The sequence below is a fragment of the Argentina anserina genome, chromosome 5 (assembly GCF_933775445.1).
Source record: "Argentina anserina chromosome 5, drPotAnse1.1, whole genome shotgun sequence".
Classification (NCBI taxonomy): Eukaryota; Viridiplantae; Streptophyta; class Magnoliopsida; order Rosales; family Rosaceae; genus Argentina; species Argentina anserina.
This window is the reverse complement of record NC_065876.1, coordinates 7,907,854-7,925,024: the sequence shown is the minus strand read 5'-3', so window position 1 is coordinate 7,925,024 and position 17,171 is coordinate 7,907,854. Positions and strand designations below refer to the sequence as shown.

Genomic DNA, 17,171 nt, shown 5'->3' with positions numbered 1-17,171 from the left:
ATAACAACCTAAGATAAAATTACTATATGTTAGAACAAAGTAAGAAAATAATATAGAAATTTACGATATGAACAGTGAATTCGAAATTAAAAGATTAGAGATCCATACAGATGGATCCCTGGGAACGGCGCCATTTGATCGGTTCGATTACTCGAGATCAATATTAACCATGTAAGCATCGTTAGTAGTATAAAGCAAGAGGGTATCGTTTACAAACCGGGGATCCAACCAGGATAAAGAATTACAAACATTTAACAATAAATTCATAAGAGTTTAAAGATTTGAGATATATTTCGGATCAAACATAAAATAAACCTAAACTAATATATACATGTGATCAACCAACCAACACATAAGCAATTACCAAACAATTAACATAAGAACAAAGGTAACGAAATCTACTCTCAATCATGTTCATGCCGTAAGTATCATAGTTCATCTTAAATTCGATCATGCATCAAGTTCCTACTTTGTTCCTAATACATGGATATTATCGAGCTCAACTACTTGTCTTACTACGAAATCTAACATACAAATTCATCATGCAATTACGTATCACAAAGAGAAATCAACATGTTTAAAGCACCTATCCAATGTCTAACTTAAGATCATATTCAGTGGAGGAACAAAGGGGACAAACAATTAATCAACTACTTGTATCAAAATCATTTTTAACTTGGAATTATTAACATATGCGACATTAACTACTTGTCTTAATCACACATGCAATATAAGAACACACCGAAAATGAATTAAGAACATAAATAAACAGAAACTCATGGCATAAAACCTTAATTCATCATGTCATTCAAAAGTTACAAATATCTCATAGACAAGAATAAAAATAACTTTAACAAAACCTAAACATAAATCATCCAAGAACATAAAAACCCGAAAACTAAACATGAAGATCATAGAGTTACACTTTATAATTCTCCTCCAAGGTTCCTTACAGAGGTAGCACAAGATCTTCAAGAATATGGTATCCTAAGCTCCCAAGCTTTGGACAGAAAATATGGTGAATGGTGGTGAATTCGGATTCTATGATGCTTGGTGAATGAAAATGTTTGGACAGAGCTTTGGCAAGTCTTGTGAGCAAGGTTGATGATCATTTTATGTGGAAATGAAATGCTATATATAGAAGAAGAAACCCAAGGGAGGCTGGCCACAAAGTCCACAAAATTGAAACCAAATTGGTTGAGGTTTCCTAAATTTTCTCAATTCGGCAGATCTGATATTTGTGCATTGTCCTTGCCATAACTTTCTCTAGAAAATAGATATTGAGTTGATTCAAACGGCATTTGCAAATAGACTCCCATAGCTTTTCATCCATATGTCATGGATTTTTTCAATCATTTTGAGCTGTCCAGGAGAGCCCGTCAAAGTTGGATGATCTGCACTGCCAGAATTCTGATTTCTATAAGGATTGGACATTAATTGCATATCTTCTTCCTCCTTTAATGTTGATTTATTTTGCACAAATTTCTTCCTTTGAATTAGGGAGGCAGTAAAAGTCTTTAATTGCTGCAGCCATGTTTGATTTTTCTTACCTCTCCTCATTTAATTTGTTGCATGCCTTCTTTGATTTTCTTACCTCTTCTCATTAATTTGTTGCATGCCTTCTTTGACATTCTTTGGTGAAGGGATTTATGGAGATTCTGATACATATTTGTGCTCTATATACAGGAGAAACAAGGTCTAAAGTTTCCCTCATAGCCCTTGGATCAAAAACAAATCAATGGCTGAGATAATTTCGCTAAACTCATTGGACCTCCGAGTAATGATTCGGTCATATCTCCCTGTAGGAATAAGATATTGATTTGATTCTAAATTCTACAGAAACTAGACTCACACATCTTTCTATTCATATAAGGTATGTCTTCTAATGCGATCAGAGCTATCCAGGGGAGCCCATCGAAGTTGGACTACGAATGTTGACAGCATTTTGATTCTTGCATGAATTGGGCTTTTAAGTGTATCTTCTTCTCTTTCCTTGTGGAACTAGGATTGCTTTCCTTCTCCAACATGAATTTGTATTTCTTAATAAGAATAAGTACGTTAGAAATAAAGAAATAGGAAATGAATCCTACTCGAACAAGGAATCATATCTCAACAAGGATTCTTGACACTTAGCACGATTTCATCATCAATTCACTCATCATCGATATAAGCTCTACCTAGACACTTATTCATACAAAAAAAAAACTAAAACATACTAAATAAGAGGTAACAAAGAGTAAGAATAGGGCATAATCACATTAAGAATGTCACACTTTGTGCTCCTATCAAGCGCTGCATCTCCGGCCAGCACAGACAAGAGCACCGGGAGGAGGAGAATGCGGTTGTGCTGGTCGGCGCCGTCGTTACGCGTCGCCGGTGGTCGGAATCACCGAATCCGCACCGTGTGGACGGTGTGGATGTCTGTAGCCGAGAAGCCCTGTACATACATATATATATGTTCCCCCAAGTATTTTATATGCGGCTATTCTCAACTAATTCAAACCTTCAAGTCCTCCGGTCCTCCAGTCCTCAAATCATTTGGAGCCCGTGAGTCCATTATGGCAACGACCCCAACACTTTCATATCTATGAGTTTGTAGGATAAATTCAAACTAAGTTACAACTAGTTATTGTATAGGGTTAGAATATGATTCCAACGTACACCATGCCATTAAAAAGATTATTAATTGCATAATCCAATAGCAGGGTTGTGTAATGAATTCTCAAATTTGAAATCCAAATCCACGAAAAATGATGGTTCTCCGCTCTAAAATTGAAATAATGCTAGATGGCTACTTGCTTTGGTTTCCTTTGCATATGGGCATGCAATTCTGCTTTATTATCAAATGAATTGGGCTTTAAACAAAATCGACAATATGACCCAAAGAGAGGATTAGAAGACCGATCGAAATTGAAGAAATCGCTGGAATCAATGGAGATTGGTGCTCGGCTTCATTCTCCAATTTGGAGAAACAAGGACAAAGCTAAGACTTGCTGATATGGTTTTGTAAAGAAGAAGGAGGATTTAGTGGTGGTGATGCATGTCACTGGGTGGCTGAGACGGCGACAAGAGGTGACGATGGAGATGGAGCTGGAGCGGTGTATCAGTGGAGGCTCTATGCCTCTGTCGAAATGTCGAACATAGAGAGAGAGAGAGAGAGAGAGAATGAAGTGGAACGTTGGTTTAAGTAAAATGAGGATTGGCCTACTTCTGACGGGTTTAAGTAGTTGATGAATAAATGTGCAACTTCAATAATTGTTTATGCTTGACACAATCACTTTGATTGTTCGAGCATAATCTATTACTTTTATTTCTTTGATTTCATTGAATTTTTTCTACACTTACAATTAGCCTAGACATTTTTTAGATCTTGGATCCGCCATTGGCTGCCACTCGAGCATTAAGAATCCTAGTTATAAGCTAGTGCCTAACATTTTATGACAACAGAACATATAAATGAATATAGAGATAAATGATGTGGTGAGATAGAGTTATTGCAAGCATACATGTTTTACTTCAATATATGTGTACCAGCAAAATTGCATAAGTAAACTCTCACTTTGCCTAAACTCCAAACAAAACAGGGGTGATGCTATTACCACACTTCTTTTTCACATATATTTTGTACTTGCATATCCTTAATTCATCTATTATCACATAGTTATTCCATAAACATAGTATTATATGAGTCTATAATCTTATTTCGTAAATGAGATATTGTGAGTTTGACTTACTACTTGCCGTATCATTTGAGTTATTAACTTGATAAAAGAATAAAAGAGCACCACCCAAAAATACAGTTCTTTTCACACAGTTAGTAGCTGATCATGAAATTCATGTTCAACTATCATTGGATCATTTGGATGTAAATCCAAGGGGTGAAAACAAAAGGGTAAATTCCTCCTATGATACCTGATGTTTGGCTACTTGGACAATTTGGTACCTGATGTATGAAAACGGACAATTTGGTACCTAAAGTTCTCAAATTTATGCCATTTTGGCACTTATGTCAATTTTGACCATATTTTCAGGGTTATTTCCGTCATTCTATCTCTACTTTACTTCATTTTTTCATAATACCTTCAAATTGCCTCTAAATTATCACTAAAAATTTGATAACTCATCCACTTAGTATCTGTGATGATTTACGTATATAATTTTTCATAATGTAGCTATCAATCTAAATTAATTTTAATTATAAGTAATTTAAAAAAATATATTTTAATAAAAATTTACAATTGCATAAAGAAAATAAATTTTCTTTGTAAAAAATAATTAGGATACAATAAGTATAATAAGAAAAAAAATAGTTTCGATATATGCGAAGTAGATGTTAAGTGAATTAGATATATCAATTTAATTATCTCCAAAGAGAGGCAATTATAGGAAGAAATGAAGAAAAATGTGAATTTAATGTGTTTAAGACTAGAATGACGAAAATAAGCCTAAAAATATGATCAAAATTGATAGAGATACCAAAATGGCTTACAAATGAGAACTTCAGATATCAAATTGTCTGTTTTCATACATCAAGTACTAAATTGTCCAAGTAGCTATATTTTAGGTATCATAGAAGGAATTAACCCAAAACAAAATAACTTAATTTTAAAAAGATTATCCTTACATTTAGATTTACATTCAATGGTAGTTAAACATGAATTTCATAATTAACTGACCAAAAATAGTTCTCACTTTAAGTCTAACTGTTAAAAAGTACAACAAGTCCCAAATTCAATCTTAAAATAAAAGTAGTTTTCATATGTAGTAATCAAATGAAAGTACCAACAGCTGGTAATCATTTTTCCACGCCACTATTTCAAGCTATAGTTGCATCAAAAAACTTGACCTTGCTCTAACCCACTATACTTCATTCCGGTGCCTAACCCACTATCACTATGAACACTATCTCTTCGAAGATCATTGCTCTAGAATAAAAATGTTGTTCTTCATTTTCTAATTAATGCGTTTCTATTTTTCTTTTTCCTTTTTTTCGGGTTTTTGTCTTTTGGGACTTTTGGGGTATGTCGGAAAACCACACAAAAAAAATGTCGGTGGAAATACAGAAATGCAAAGACTAATCCCACATACCCACAGCAATACCCACCGATCAAACTCCCAAATTAATTAATTTTCAAAACAAAAAAAATAAATAAAATTGTCATCTAAATCTAAAAAGCTCTGGAAATTTCAGTCATCACCAGCAGAGAAGCCAAAGCACCGAAACGACAGCGAAGAAGACGACCCACGATTTCTGATTCAAACTTCTTCAAATTCTCACTGTCCAAAACTCCAAGCTCACATTTTTATTATTTCTATATTTATACTTTTTCCTAATTTAGAAATAAAAGAGCAAAATATAGAAATATAATAACACTAGGAAGAGGAAGAAACGAAGCAAAATCGGCTCCTACTGCTTTCATTGCCTTTGACCAACTCTTGAAGGCAATTTTTCTGTCTTGCTCATTCATTTAGGTAATGAAAGTTTCAATCTTTAAGTATGCTCTTTCATTTTTTTTTTTTTTGTAGTTTCTGTGTGCTTTTGGTTTGGTTTGATCTTTGATTTTGAGCTAAAGGGTGTTTGTTTTGTGTGGTTTTGGGTAGTGGGTAAGTGAGTTTGTGCTTAAAGGAGGGAGCTTTAGTTGTGTTTGGGCCTTGGGGGAATTGGGATTTGGGTGTGTTGCTGTTTGTTGACTCAATTTGACTTGGAGGTTGGATCATAGTGAGATTGGTTTTGTTTTAGCTGAAATGCTGAGTATTTAGGGGTGTGTTGATTGTTCATGGCTTGGTTAACTGTGTGTTGTTTGGGTATGTTTATCTGTGTTGTTCATTAGTGTGAGGACTATAGTGTCCCTTGGCTTGAATCCTGAAACTTTGATATTTTTTTTTGGTCTGGGATTTGCATCTTTTGCTTTCTGCGGAAAGGAGCATTGGAAAGAAGCTGTTTTGTGACAAAAAAGATTTTTTTTTGGTAGAGAATTATTAAAGGTGGTTCCACGTAATGTAGAGAATGAGCTGGACTTTGATGGGTATTTTGAGGTTTATTATCTGATTGTAGATTCTTGGTGATGAATGTTTGACAGGTAAGTAAGGGTCCAATGAGTTGGCATTGAGGTGGATGAGGGTTTTGTGTTTGCAAACTTTTAGAAAGATTTGAAGCGTTGGAATTTTCAGTGTTTCTGTTGAATTCTGGTGTTGGGATGGGGTGTGGTTGTTCGAAGCTCTATGCGTGCTGTGGAGGTCCACTAGTTACTCTATCAGCTTCTCAGGCCCAGAGTGTGGGTAAGTGAATCTATAACGTAGCTGTCCCTTTTCATGACTTTTAGAGTGTTTGCAATTGTCTTAGTTTGCTGTTCTTTTGTAGAAAATGAGGAAAGAAATGAACTTGATTTGCCTGCATTTCATGAGTTCACAATTGAGCAACTTCGGACAGCAACATCAGGGTTTGCTGTTGAGAATATAGTTTCTGAACATGGGGAGAAAGCCCCGAATGTTGTTTACAAGGGGAAGCTCGACAATCAAAAAAGGATTGCTGTCAAAAGATTCAATAGATCAGCTTGGCCAGATTCTCGTCAATTTCTGGTAAGCATGCTTTGACTTTGATTATTCTGATCTCACTATACCTGAAATTTTTATTTCAATGATCCACATTTACATATTTGTCCACATTGTGTTTTAATTTTGGGAGTACTCATAAATTTTCTTCTGAGAAACAAGACTTTATTAAAGGAAGAGAAACTCAATATGTTGTGATATGGAAATAATCTAATTCTTTGGACAGTAGGTAATAGTTCATTCCCCTCTCCACACAGAATATATAAACTATCACTGAAACTATTGATTTGAATTAATTCAAAAAATGGAGTCTGTAGTATGGTTTTTTTGAATAGTCGGTAGTATGGTTTACTACTAGACAAATAATTTATTGTGGTATGTAAAAAAACTGGAATATATTGAAATGTAAGTTAATGATGTTTGCATCTATGCATATTTATTTATCTTTAGTGTACTATCTTGTTCGTTTTATGGATTCTGTAGATGGTAGTTGATATATGGTCATTATCTGTGGTATGCTATCTTGCATTTCTTGCAATCTCAGTAGTGCAGGAGAACCTTCCCCTTCCCCTTTTCCTTTTTTTTTTTTAATTTTTATTTTATTTTATAGTTCATGGTCTCTGACCCTCACTGTTTCAATTTTAGGAAGAAGCAAGGTCTGTTGGGCAGCTCCGCAACATCCGGTTAGCAAATTTACTTGGCTGTTGTTGTGAAGGTGATGAGAGGTTACTTGTTGCTGAATATATGCCCAACGATACATTGGCAAAGCATTTATTTCATTGTAAGTTCATTAGTTGTTCTGTCTTCAACTTTTGTTTTTGATTCTGTAGTATGCTCTCAGTGGTGTTGGAAAATCTATATCTATATATATATATATATCTATATCTATATATATATATATATATATATATGAGGTTGAGTGTATATGTTTCTCTATCTAGCAAGCGTGGTGTTTTTTTTAAATATCTGGTATTACATACCATTGAACATATGACCCTCTTATTGTCATTCAGCACTATTGGAGCTTAGGATATTTATGATCCATGTCACAAAACATAAGATACAAAATTATTGGTAGTAGTTCAGTTGCTATGATTTTTATGTTCACTTCTGTTTTCAAGAAGCAGTAGCTTCTTATTTGACAACACATTTGGTTCAAATTCCCCATCAATGTCTAAAAGCCTCTTATCATCTGTTCTTTGGAATACTATTGTGGGTCAGGCACCACGCACAAACGTACTCATCTACAGAGTCTCTGGACTTCTCTTTGGTTTTAACATTCAACTTTTTAGTTTCCATTCAGTTGAAGAATTAAGACTTTTTGTTTCCTCTCTTTGACATGGTATTCCATGTCACCCCTATTTAGTTCAACTTGTTGGTTATTCGAAGACAAAACTCTTCAGTATTGACTTTTATTTTGATTTACTCAGGGGAAACCCAACCCATGAAGTGGGCAATGCGGTTACGGGTGGCTTTATATCTCGCACAGGCCCTTGAATATTGTACAAGTAGAGGACGTGCCCTTTATCATGATTTGAATGCTTATAGAATCGTTTTTGATGATGTAAGTACCTCTTCATTCTCTCTTATCTAGCTAGTGATACAACACAGTTTTTATCTCTGTATTCTGGTTTTTATCTGATATGAATTGTTCTTACCATTCCTTAGGAGGGGAACCCTAGACTTTCATGCTTTGGTATGATGAAAAACAGTAGAGATGGAAAAAGCTACAGTACAAATCTGGCATTTACTCCTCCTGAGTATCTTAGAACAGGTATGTATCTTCAAACATAAATATTCTGAGCTTCAACAAGATGAATACACTGATTGTTACTGTTTTTATTATTTATTTTCTTAAAAAAAGAGAGGATTCAAAGGGTTTCACACCTACCCCCTTGTACTTATGTAGACTAAGATTTAGCTTGTTGATGTTGGCCGACATTTACTTTTAACTTTGCATACTTATACACTGTTCAATGAAGTAGGGCTAATGTATTCAGAATTTCAGATATGTGTATATATGCTATTTCTCAAAAGGGCAGTTTTTTAGAACTCCAATCTCCTATATCTTAATAGACACTCGCACTTGTGTCCACACATTTGTGTACCTGCCAACCTTGGTTCTGTTTATGTTTCCATGGTAAAGGTGAAGGCACTATACTGGATCAGTCTTGTTTCACATACATAAATTATGTATTTTGTTGCTGTTGGTTCTAAAGCTGCCACTATATTGTTATCTTTGGCAGATATATTATAGTTATTTATATTCTTATATATATGTCTAATATATACCCAAGTGGCTTCTGAATCCTCATCACCAATGAATATTCTCTGTCAAGTCTAATTGTAGATGCTTACTTGTTACATTCTTCTGAATATCATATATCATCTGTATACAGGGAGAGTAACTGCGGAAAGTGTAATGTATAGCTTTGGCACCCTTTTGCTCGACCTTCTAAGTGGAAAACATATCCCTCCAAGCCATGTAAGTGTCTTTTATGCTGTTAAGTTTGCTGTAAAGTACTAATGTGGTTTTAGTATGTGCACCATTCTTGAACTTTGTGGAGTAACTATGATAAAGCAATTAATGTTCCCTGAACTCTCACTCTCCAAAATTATATTCATGAGTTGTACGTAGAATGTTGCTTTCCATTATCCTGGTCATTGAAGTCTTGTAAAGGTTAGGGGTTCCAGCGTTCCGTAACACTAAAAATACATGTGACTTCTATCGTAAGAGTAATTTTGGCAAAAATTGTAGTTCTCATTTTTTGGTTTTATGACATTTAACACCTGATATTCACTTGTGTAATGTTGTAGGCACTCGACCTTATTCGGGATAGGAATCTTCAGATGTTAACAGATTCTTGTTTGGAAGGCCAATTTACAAATGATGAGGGAACTGAATTAGTACGTTTAGCCTCACGATGTTTGCAATACGAACCCAGAGAGCGTCCTAATCCAAAGTCATTAGTTGCTGCTTTGGTTCCTCTCCAGAAGGACACCGAGGTTGGTTTTTGTGTGTTTGACTTGTTACACATTAAATTTTGGCATTTATTTTTTACTATTCAAACTTTTACCTTCCTGGTAAGAGTCTCAGACACTATACGAACTTTTAGGTTATTAACGATGCATATGTCATGCCGTTTTTTCAGTGGGTTGTGCTACTAGTCCACTACCAGTAAGCAGGTTTTGAAAAATGTTACATGTTCCTTAAGCCTTGTACATCATTTTATTGTTTATGATTTTATGTACAGATTTAACTTGTTAAATAAGTAGTTCTTACTTGTTCCAGGCTTCAATGTTAGATCATGTCATTGTTCTGCATCATGGAAGGTTGAACAGTACTTGGCTATCTAGATGAGTTTTAAATAATTTTTTCTGCAGGTTCCTTCTCATGTATTGATGGGTATACCGCATGGTGCAGCAGCTTTACCTAGTCTATCACCGCTTGGTGAAGCTTGTGTGAGGATGGATTTGACGGCCATCCATGAGATATTAGAAAGCCTTGGATACAAGGATGATGAAGGGGCAGCAACTGAGGTCTGTATTTGATATATTAAATTTTAAGGATAGCCAAGTATACCAATTAGTTTTTTTACCATAATTACCTTCTGCTTTTGATATTTCTCTCCATAATCAACTATACTAATCTGTCAGTTCTGTTCTTTTATTACATTGTATTACGTTGCTAGACTGCTAGTTTCTTCTTGAATTCCGATAGTAATGCTCTCAATTTTTTTTCGGTTTCTTTATTTTTATGATCTTTCAGTGATTGTTCTTGAATAAAATCCAAATTTTGTGTATTTCGATGTATTGGTCCGACACATGTGGGTCCTTCCATCAGTAATTCTGCTCAGTAATATGAAGATGTATTTTTAGCCAGAAAAATAAAAAGATTTCAGGATGATGCTTTGAGATCTAATATTTAGCTTTAATACTATGTTCACTGGTTCAAGTGAAATGTGCTTCTTGTTAATTGTAGTATGCGCATTCTTCTAATAGTTTTGTGCATAATTTATTAATTCTTTATTTTTATAAATGTTAACTTTCATTTCGAAAGAAGATTGTTAGATCTAATTTAAATTTTCTTCTATGTTTGAACCATTGTATTATGTTATTGAACTATGCTTTCTGTGAATTTGTTATCTACTCCACATTTGTCTTGCCGTTACTTATGTTGTGGAACTTGTATTAACTACAATACGTGCTCAGTTTTAGGTTGTGGTATGCTAATTAGAATGCTCTTCTATCTTTCAGCTTTCATTCCAGATGTGGACCAACCAGATGCAGGAGACGTTGAACTCGAAGAAAAAGGGTGATGTATCTTTCCGGCATAAAGATTTTAGAGCTGCAATTGATTGCTATACTCAGGTTAGATTTTGTTACCTGCCCTTTTTATGAAACATGTCTAGATTTGGATATTCACCTTTTCTAAGTCGGCCTAACTATTCGAATGCCTTGCCCTTAGTCCAAAATACAGCTCCACTTATCTCATCATTTCCATGTTTCCTCTTTACCTATCATACTACACCAAAATTTAGTTCTATAATGAGTAACATATTTTGCATCCGTAAATTGTAGAAACAAAGAAATTAAAGCAATTAAAGCATACCAATTATTATAAGAATAAAGGAAAAGCTGTTTCCTCCAGAAAAGTTGCAGTACAACCTTTAAGTATCTTGCTTTTAACTGTATAATGTGGAGTGTTTATGGCTCATCACAAAGGTTGATAGTTGCATCTCCCCATATGAAGGGAGCAATTTGCCATGAAGCTGACAATTTGTTTATGTAATTGCAGTTTATTGATGTTGGAACCATGGTTTCTCCGACAGTTTTTGCACGCCGTAGTTTGTCTTATCTCATGAGTGAAATGCCACAGGAAGCCTTGAATGATGCATCTCAAGCCCAAGTGATTTCGCCTATTTGGCACATTGCATCCTATTTGCAAGCTGCAGCTCTTTTTTCACTTGGAAGGGATGATGAGGCCCAAGTAGCCCTCAGAGAGGGTTGCGTACTTGAAACTAAAAGGAACACAACTGGTTGACAATTTAGTAGTGGAGATCAAACCTGAATCTCTTTCCTTTTATTGGACTTTTCTTGAAAAATGAGCAAGGGACTGCAGACACAGGGATCTCAATTTTTTGGCAACTTGATCAGACTCAAACTAATTCTGTCTTGAAGATAGGTGACGCGGAAGTGATCCTTTATCTTCAATTTGCGTGGCTGGTTCATTAATTGTGATCTTGAAGCATTCTTTTGCAATACTATTGGATGGGTTGGTTTGGTCTCTTTGGTGTGGGAGTAACCGGTACACTTCCTTCGTTTACAACAAATGTTCCCTTCATTGTTGTTCATTACCTGTTTCCAATACAACTATCTTGGGAATTACTATGATGCCTTTGGAACATTATATTTTTGTAATTGGTTCAAACAGTTGTGAATCGTATATTGTTGAACTGACTGGGTGAATAGGAAAATTGCTATATTGCCATGGACCATGGTTGTAATTTATGTACAGTGCCATTTGTCATGGTCACTCCTGTCGACATGAAGTCAGCTGCTTATGTTTTGTTAGATCTCATTAATAAAATTTGTTTCTTATTGTGGAATTCATACCGAGTCTTTCTATAAGTAGTACTCAATTTTGCAGGTCTGTTACAAGTCTGTCTGAGTAGTACTCAATTTTGCAGGTCTGTTACAAGTCTGTCTGAGTAGTACTCAATTTTGGAGGGCTGTTACGGCCTACGGGGTTGGCTGAATCCATGTCATGTAGATCTGAACTTCCATTCTTATAAATGCATGCAGAAACTGGAACCATCTTTTAATTTGGTTTAAGGAGGACTGAAACTGAACCTTTTTTTTTTTGAGAACTGAAACTGAACCATAAACTATGTCCAATTTAGATTTTACAGAAAGCTCCGAGTCCTTTGTCGACTATTGCAGGGGAAGGTGGGGTACTGTGTTTGCTAGGAGCAAGGGATCAGTCCCGAAAGTTACCGGACTGAGGGACTGAGCAAGAACACAATCGAGTGGCTTCCTAGTGCTTTGGGGTGTTCCGGGTTCATCACATTTTACCTGTACAAGTTAGTTCACACCAGATTCTCGAACTATAACACCAACACGGTTTCCTATCAAGGCTATCAAAGTCTCAAATCTCAATCAACAAGCACTATCCCACCGGTGGGAGCTTTCAACCATACGCCTCGATTTCGCTGATTTCATCTGCACTGCCTTGCTAGATTGTTGAATATGAAAATTATTAAAGCGTAATATAAGACGAACATATGGACCAAAGTCATGAACAGCAGGGCTAATTGCTTACTGCTTAGCCGTACTCTCATATATATTTAAGTTTTATTACAACAGATAAAGAAAATAATTGATTGAAAGATTTTGGAGACAAAGATTGTAACAGGAAGATAACAGTACTATAAAAGTGGAGTATAATGACTATAATCCAAATTCCATTTGTGCTCCCCAATGTACAGATAGATCATACTGCAAAACAATAAGCTTACGAATCTAACCTAGCTAGCTACCAAGGATTTGGTGTGAACCACACCATTTAATTCAACGCTCGATCAGCATGCTTTATAGGATAATTAAAGGGTTCCACGCTCCTTTTTGTCATGGAGAACACCCCAAAGTCGACCACAACGTTTGTTTCAGTAGAATACCAATCAAAAGCAAAATAGATGCAATTTCTTTCAGGGGCCTTATCACGAGAACCTCTCTCGGAAGAGATGCATTTGCCGTTAATCATGCTCAGGAAAAACATCCGACTACCAAGGTCAACAATCTCTACCCACTGATGAGCACCACCACTATTGTTACAGTGCTCCCACTTCAATACCTGAAATCCTTCAGTCACCTGTTTTACTACAGTAGCCTCACCCGAAATGAGAAACAATTTATGTGATCCAGAATCCTTAACCAAGTACCAAGTCGGAAAATAGAGCCGATTACCAAGTGTTCTCCCACCAACACTAGGGTTATGCATGACTAACCTTTCAGCTGTATAGCTAGGAACTTCCCCCACTTAATTGGACATCAAATACCATCAAAAATTACAATGCACTGGCAGTTGCAGCAATGCAGCATATGGTTTTCCGGCAACTACTTCCACATCTCGAAACACGAGAACATTCTCAGTATCCGGTTCGAACACTTCAATGGCAGTCCATGATTTGTCCAGTGGCCTACAAAAGGCCAAACGTCCGGAGAGTATATTAAGGCTAGCCACATAACAGTGCTCCCGCCTTGTTGGTACCGATGAGGCAACAATTTTTTCTTTCTCCATGCAAGGAAGGAAGCAATACACGGTCACCTGTAATCGGATTGAAGAAGTGCTTCATATTAAAACACTCGTGCATGATCAACCACCCCTGAATTGATCCTACACATTGTGGCCGTCCATCCCATGAATTTTACGGTCATCACTAACAAGGCAACCGTGTTTGAGGAAGAAGAGATGGTTAGAATCGAGTACAAGCCATGGAAGAAGTTGATGAGAGGCAGGAGAGGTGCTATCAATCAGTGCTCGCCAGCTAGGGCATACGTCACGCAGCTGGAGGTACTCTGGGCGAGGTAGGCGTTGCAGAATCAATCGCAGGATGTCGTTTGAAATTTGCTTAGTCCACATCTCACGATCATCATTGTCTTCATCTATTCGTTTGTAGCCGAAACAAGCAGTCAGCCATGAGCATATTGTTGAGATCAGGTTCGTCTTCATCGTCATCGATCGGCTTGAACGTACAGATCGGTGATTATGTTCTAGCTAGGGTTCTGGATAGCCTATATTTCAAAACCCTTTTTGAAAGTGACGGCCATATATTGGATCAATTCTAGGGTTGCCGAGACTGTATTATCAAGATTTTATGTGTAATATTATGGTTTAGTTTTTATCTCCAACAAACTGTTCCAGCTTTTGAAGCATTACGTTATCAGTTGAGCAAATTAAAAGGAACTAAAAACATGGGAAACAAATGGGAATTGTGAAAATAGTTAAAAAAGAAAGGAAACCCATGTGGTGTGGTTTGGATGGATTGCTAATGAGCCGTTCAAAGGAAACCCATAGGACGCTGCTTCGATATCGGCAATAGGTCAGAGGTTCGAATTCTTCTTTGGATAAAAACATGCGGTAGGATTAGACCCGGCTCAGAGGCTAAAAAAGAAAAAATAAATATAAAAAGGGCCCAACCGGGTTCGAACCGGTGACCTCTTGATCTGCAGTCAAATGCTCTACCACTGAGCTATGGACCCAATTATTGATATCAACTGTCGTTAGTAATTTAGTATGATATTTCACACCAAACCAAGGATTTAGCAATTGCAACAAGATTGTAAATAACGGTTTGTAGTTCATTAAGTCTGTTAGTAACTCATCGAAAACGTCTATTAGTAAAAGATTTTTTTTTCCAGTGAAAATCAATGTCATATATTAGTAAACGATAAAAATGTAAACAACAAAATCAAACATATCATATAGTAGTCTTGTGAACTTGATCATTCGTTTTCTTTGCATGTGACGTAATAGTCACCTTTTTGAGAATTTAGTACTGAAGAATGACGATCACGCTTAAATAATAATACATCTATAATTTCAAGGGCTTCTTATAAAAAAATCTATATTTACACATGAAATGGGAAAAAAGTCATGAAAGATTTCAAAATTAGAAAAAAAATCGAATTGCTAAAAGCTTAAAGCGTTGCCCTTGAATTTCATGATATTTACACGCTGCCACTAACTTTTATTATCTCCCGAAAAAAAAACATACATGAGCTTCAAATCCTGACCGAACCTCGACGACCAAAGCGGGGAGGCGGAAGAGATAAATCGGAGGTCGGAGAGGGACAAAATGGAGGCGGATCATGAAGAAAAAGATGGGGCAAGACGGAGGAGAACTGCCCAGATCATATCAATGTTGTTGGGAACACCCCATCCCAGAATATCTTCCATGTCCTTCTCTGTTAGTGTGGGAAGATCGACCACAACACCAGGAAGATTGACATTTTTCCTCTCACCCAGCATTGCAGTGTTGTCACAATGACACCTCACAATGCCAGCAACAAGATCACAAGACAAGACAGTGAGAGTAATGGTTCCATTGGCGCATAAAATGGTGTTTCCAGGCTTCAAGTCCACGACGAGCTTCTTGTAGCTCATGGAAATGGTATCTGGATCTCCCTTGATGCTATAGTCAATAGTAATGGTGATTTCCTACCCTTCCTTAAGTTGAATAGGCTTCCCATTATTGAGAAATCCATTCCGGATCTCACGTCCCTACAACAAACAAGAATAAGAATATGTGGGTAGAATGAAAGTGGCTATTATTCAAAAGGCTTGTGTGGTTAACAGGAATTCCATGAGAGTGCAGCTTCGAGTGTGATTGGCATTGTGACTTGTAATGACTATCAATTTACTTGTCACACTACCCGTCACACTACCTATCACAATATCAGTCACACTAATTTTTTGTTGTGACAAGTAATGTGATAGGTAGTGTGACTGGTGATATTATGTACGACAACATGAATGTCGATATTTGGATCGTATAACTTTATTTGAGAAGTTCAATCTCACATAACAGTAAACAAAAGTTCGTTATTTCTAGTCATTTTTCTTTCTTTCTTTATTCTTCTTCTTTTTCGTCATCTTGTCACAACATAATCACATAAAAAAATGTGACAACATGTGTGATAGATAGTGTCACAGCGGGTGTGATAGGTAGTGTGATAGCATGTGTGACAGTGAGTGTGACAAGTAGCTGTGATAGGTAATGTGACAGCGGGTGTGACAACAGCTGTGATAGGTAATGTGACAACGGTTGTGATAGGTAGTGTGATAGCGGTTGTGACAGTTAGTGTAAGAGGTAGTGTGACAGTGTCTGTGACAGTGGTTGTGACAGTAGGTGTGACATGCGAATTTTTATTAAAATTCAAATGAGATTGGTATAATTATGCTCAGAATGAAGAGAATAGCTAGAATTAGGGAACCTTGAGCTTTGGTTTCGTCAGAATTGCTTGGAGCATTGCCCTCGATGACGACAATCCTTTGCGATTATTGTTGCGCCTTGTATGGTTAATTGATTTGGAGTGGGTAGTATATAAAATGAAATAGGGGAGCGAGATCTTTCTAACGGTACCAATTTCGTCAAAATCTATCGTCAGACGGGAAAGTTATGGCCGAAATTAGAAAAAGAATGAAAAAAAGTGAGAAATGGCAAAACAGTCCAGAAAAATATTTTAAAAGTGACTTTTTTTTCTAATTTTGTTGGTTTTTTTTTTTTAATTTTCAATTAAATGTGATAATATTTTTATAATTAATTTATAAGTAGTGACATTTTTTTTAATATAAGTTAGGAGATTGTATATTTTTATAATTTGCCTTAATTCCACCAACAACCTGTGAGATCATTAATAACCACGAATTTAATAATTGCGGGGATAGCTCAGTTGGGAGAGCGTCATACTGAAGATCTGAAGGTCAGGTGTTCGATCCACCTTCACCGCATGATTTTTTTGCTTCCCCTCCCCCCCCCTTCTTTTGGCCATTACTCCTTCAGTCCTTCCTATATCCATAAGACTGATAGGAGGTAATTCACAATGACAAATTACAT

At 36.2% G+C, this 17,171-nt stretch overlaps 1 protein-coding gene and 2 non-coding genes across 3 annotated transcripts; 2 read left to right on the top strand and 1 right to left on the bottom strand.

Moving 5' to 3' along the window:
• Positions 1 to 5,156: 5,156 nt before the first annotated feature.
• Positions 5,157 to 12,163, top strand: LOC126796101 (serine/threonine-protein kinase BSK7). Its single transcript, XM_050522865.1, has 11 exons — positions 5,157 to 5,472; positions 6,081 to 6,279; positions 6,362 to 6,579; positions 7,198 to 7,333; positions 7,983 to 8,116; positions 8,221 to 8,326; positions 8,952 to 9,037; positions 9,370 to 9,558; positions 9,937 to 10,092; positions 10,810 to 10,923; positions 11,351 to 12,163. The coding sequence occupies exons 2-11, from the start codon at positions 6,198 to 6,200 to the stop codon at positions 11,594 to 11,596; spliced, it is 1,467 nt and encodes a 488-aa protein (XP_050378822.1). The 5' UTR covers positions 5,157 to 5,472; positions 6,081 to 6,197; the 3' UTR covers positions 11,597 to 12,163.
• Positions 12,164 to 14,742: 2,579 nt separating this feature from the next.
• Positions 14,743 to 14,814, bottom strand: TRNAC-GCA (transfer RNA cysteine (anticodon GCA)). The gene has a single exon. It is a non-coding gene; the product is annotated as a tRNA-Cys (tRNA).
• Positions 14,815 to 16,992: 2,178 nt separating this feature from the next.
• Positions 16,993 to 17,065, top strand: TRNAF-GAA (transfer RNA phenylalanine (anticodon GAA)). Its single transcript has one exon. It is a non-coding gene; the product is annotated as a tRNA-Phe (tRNA).
• Positions 17,066 to 17,171: the final 106 nt, after the last annotated feature.

Excerpts from the sequence above, each read along its gene's own strand:
- LOC126796101 (XM_050522865.1), top strand. The coding sequence starts at position 6,198 with ATGGGGTGTGGTTGTTCGAAGCTCTATGCGTGCTGTGGAGGTCCACTA. Across the intron at positions 6,580-7,197 it reads CAGATTCTCGTCAATTTCTG|GAAGAAGCAAGGTCTGTTGG; the intron begins GTAAGCATGCTT and ends TTTCAATTTTAG. Across the intron at positions 8,327-8,951 it reads TCCTGAGTATCTTAGAACAG|GGAGAGTAACTGCGGAAAGT; the intron begins GTATGTATCTTC and ends ATCTGTATACAG.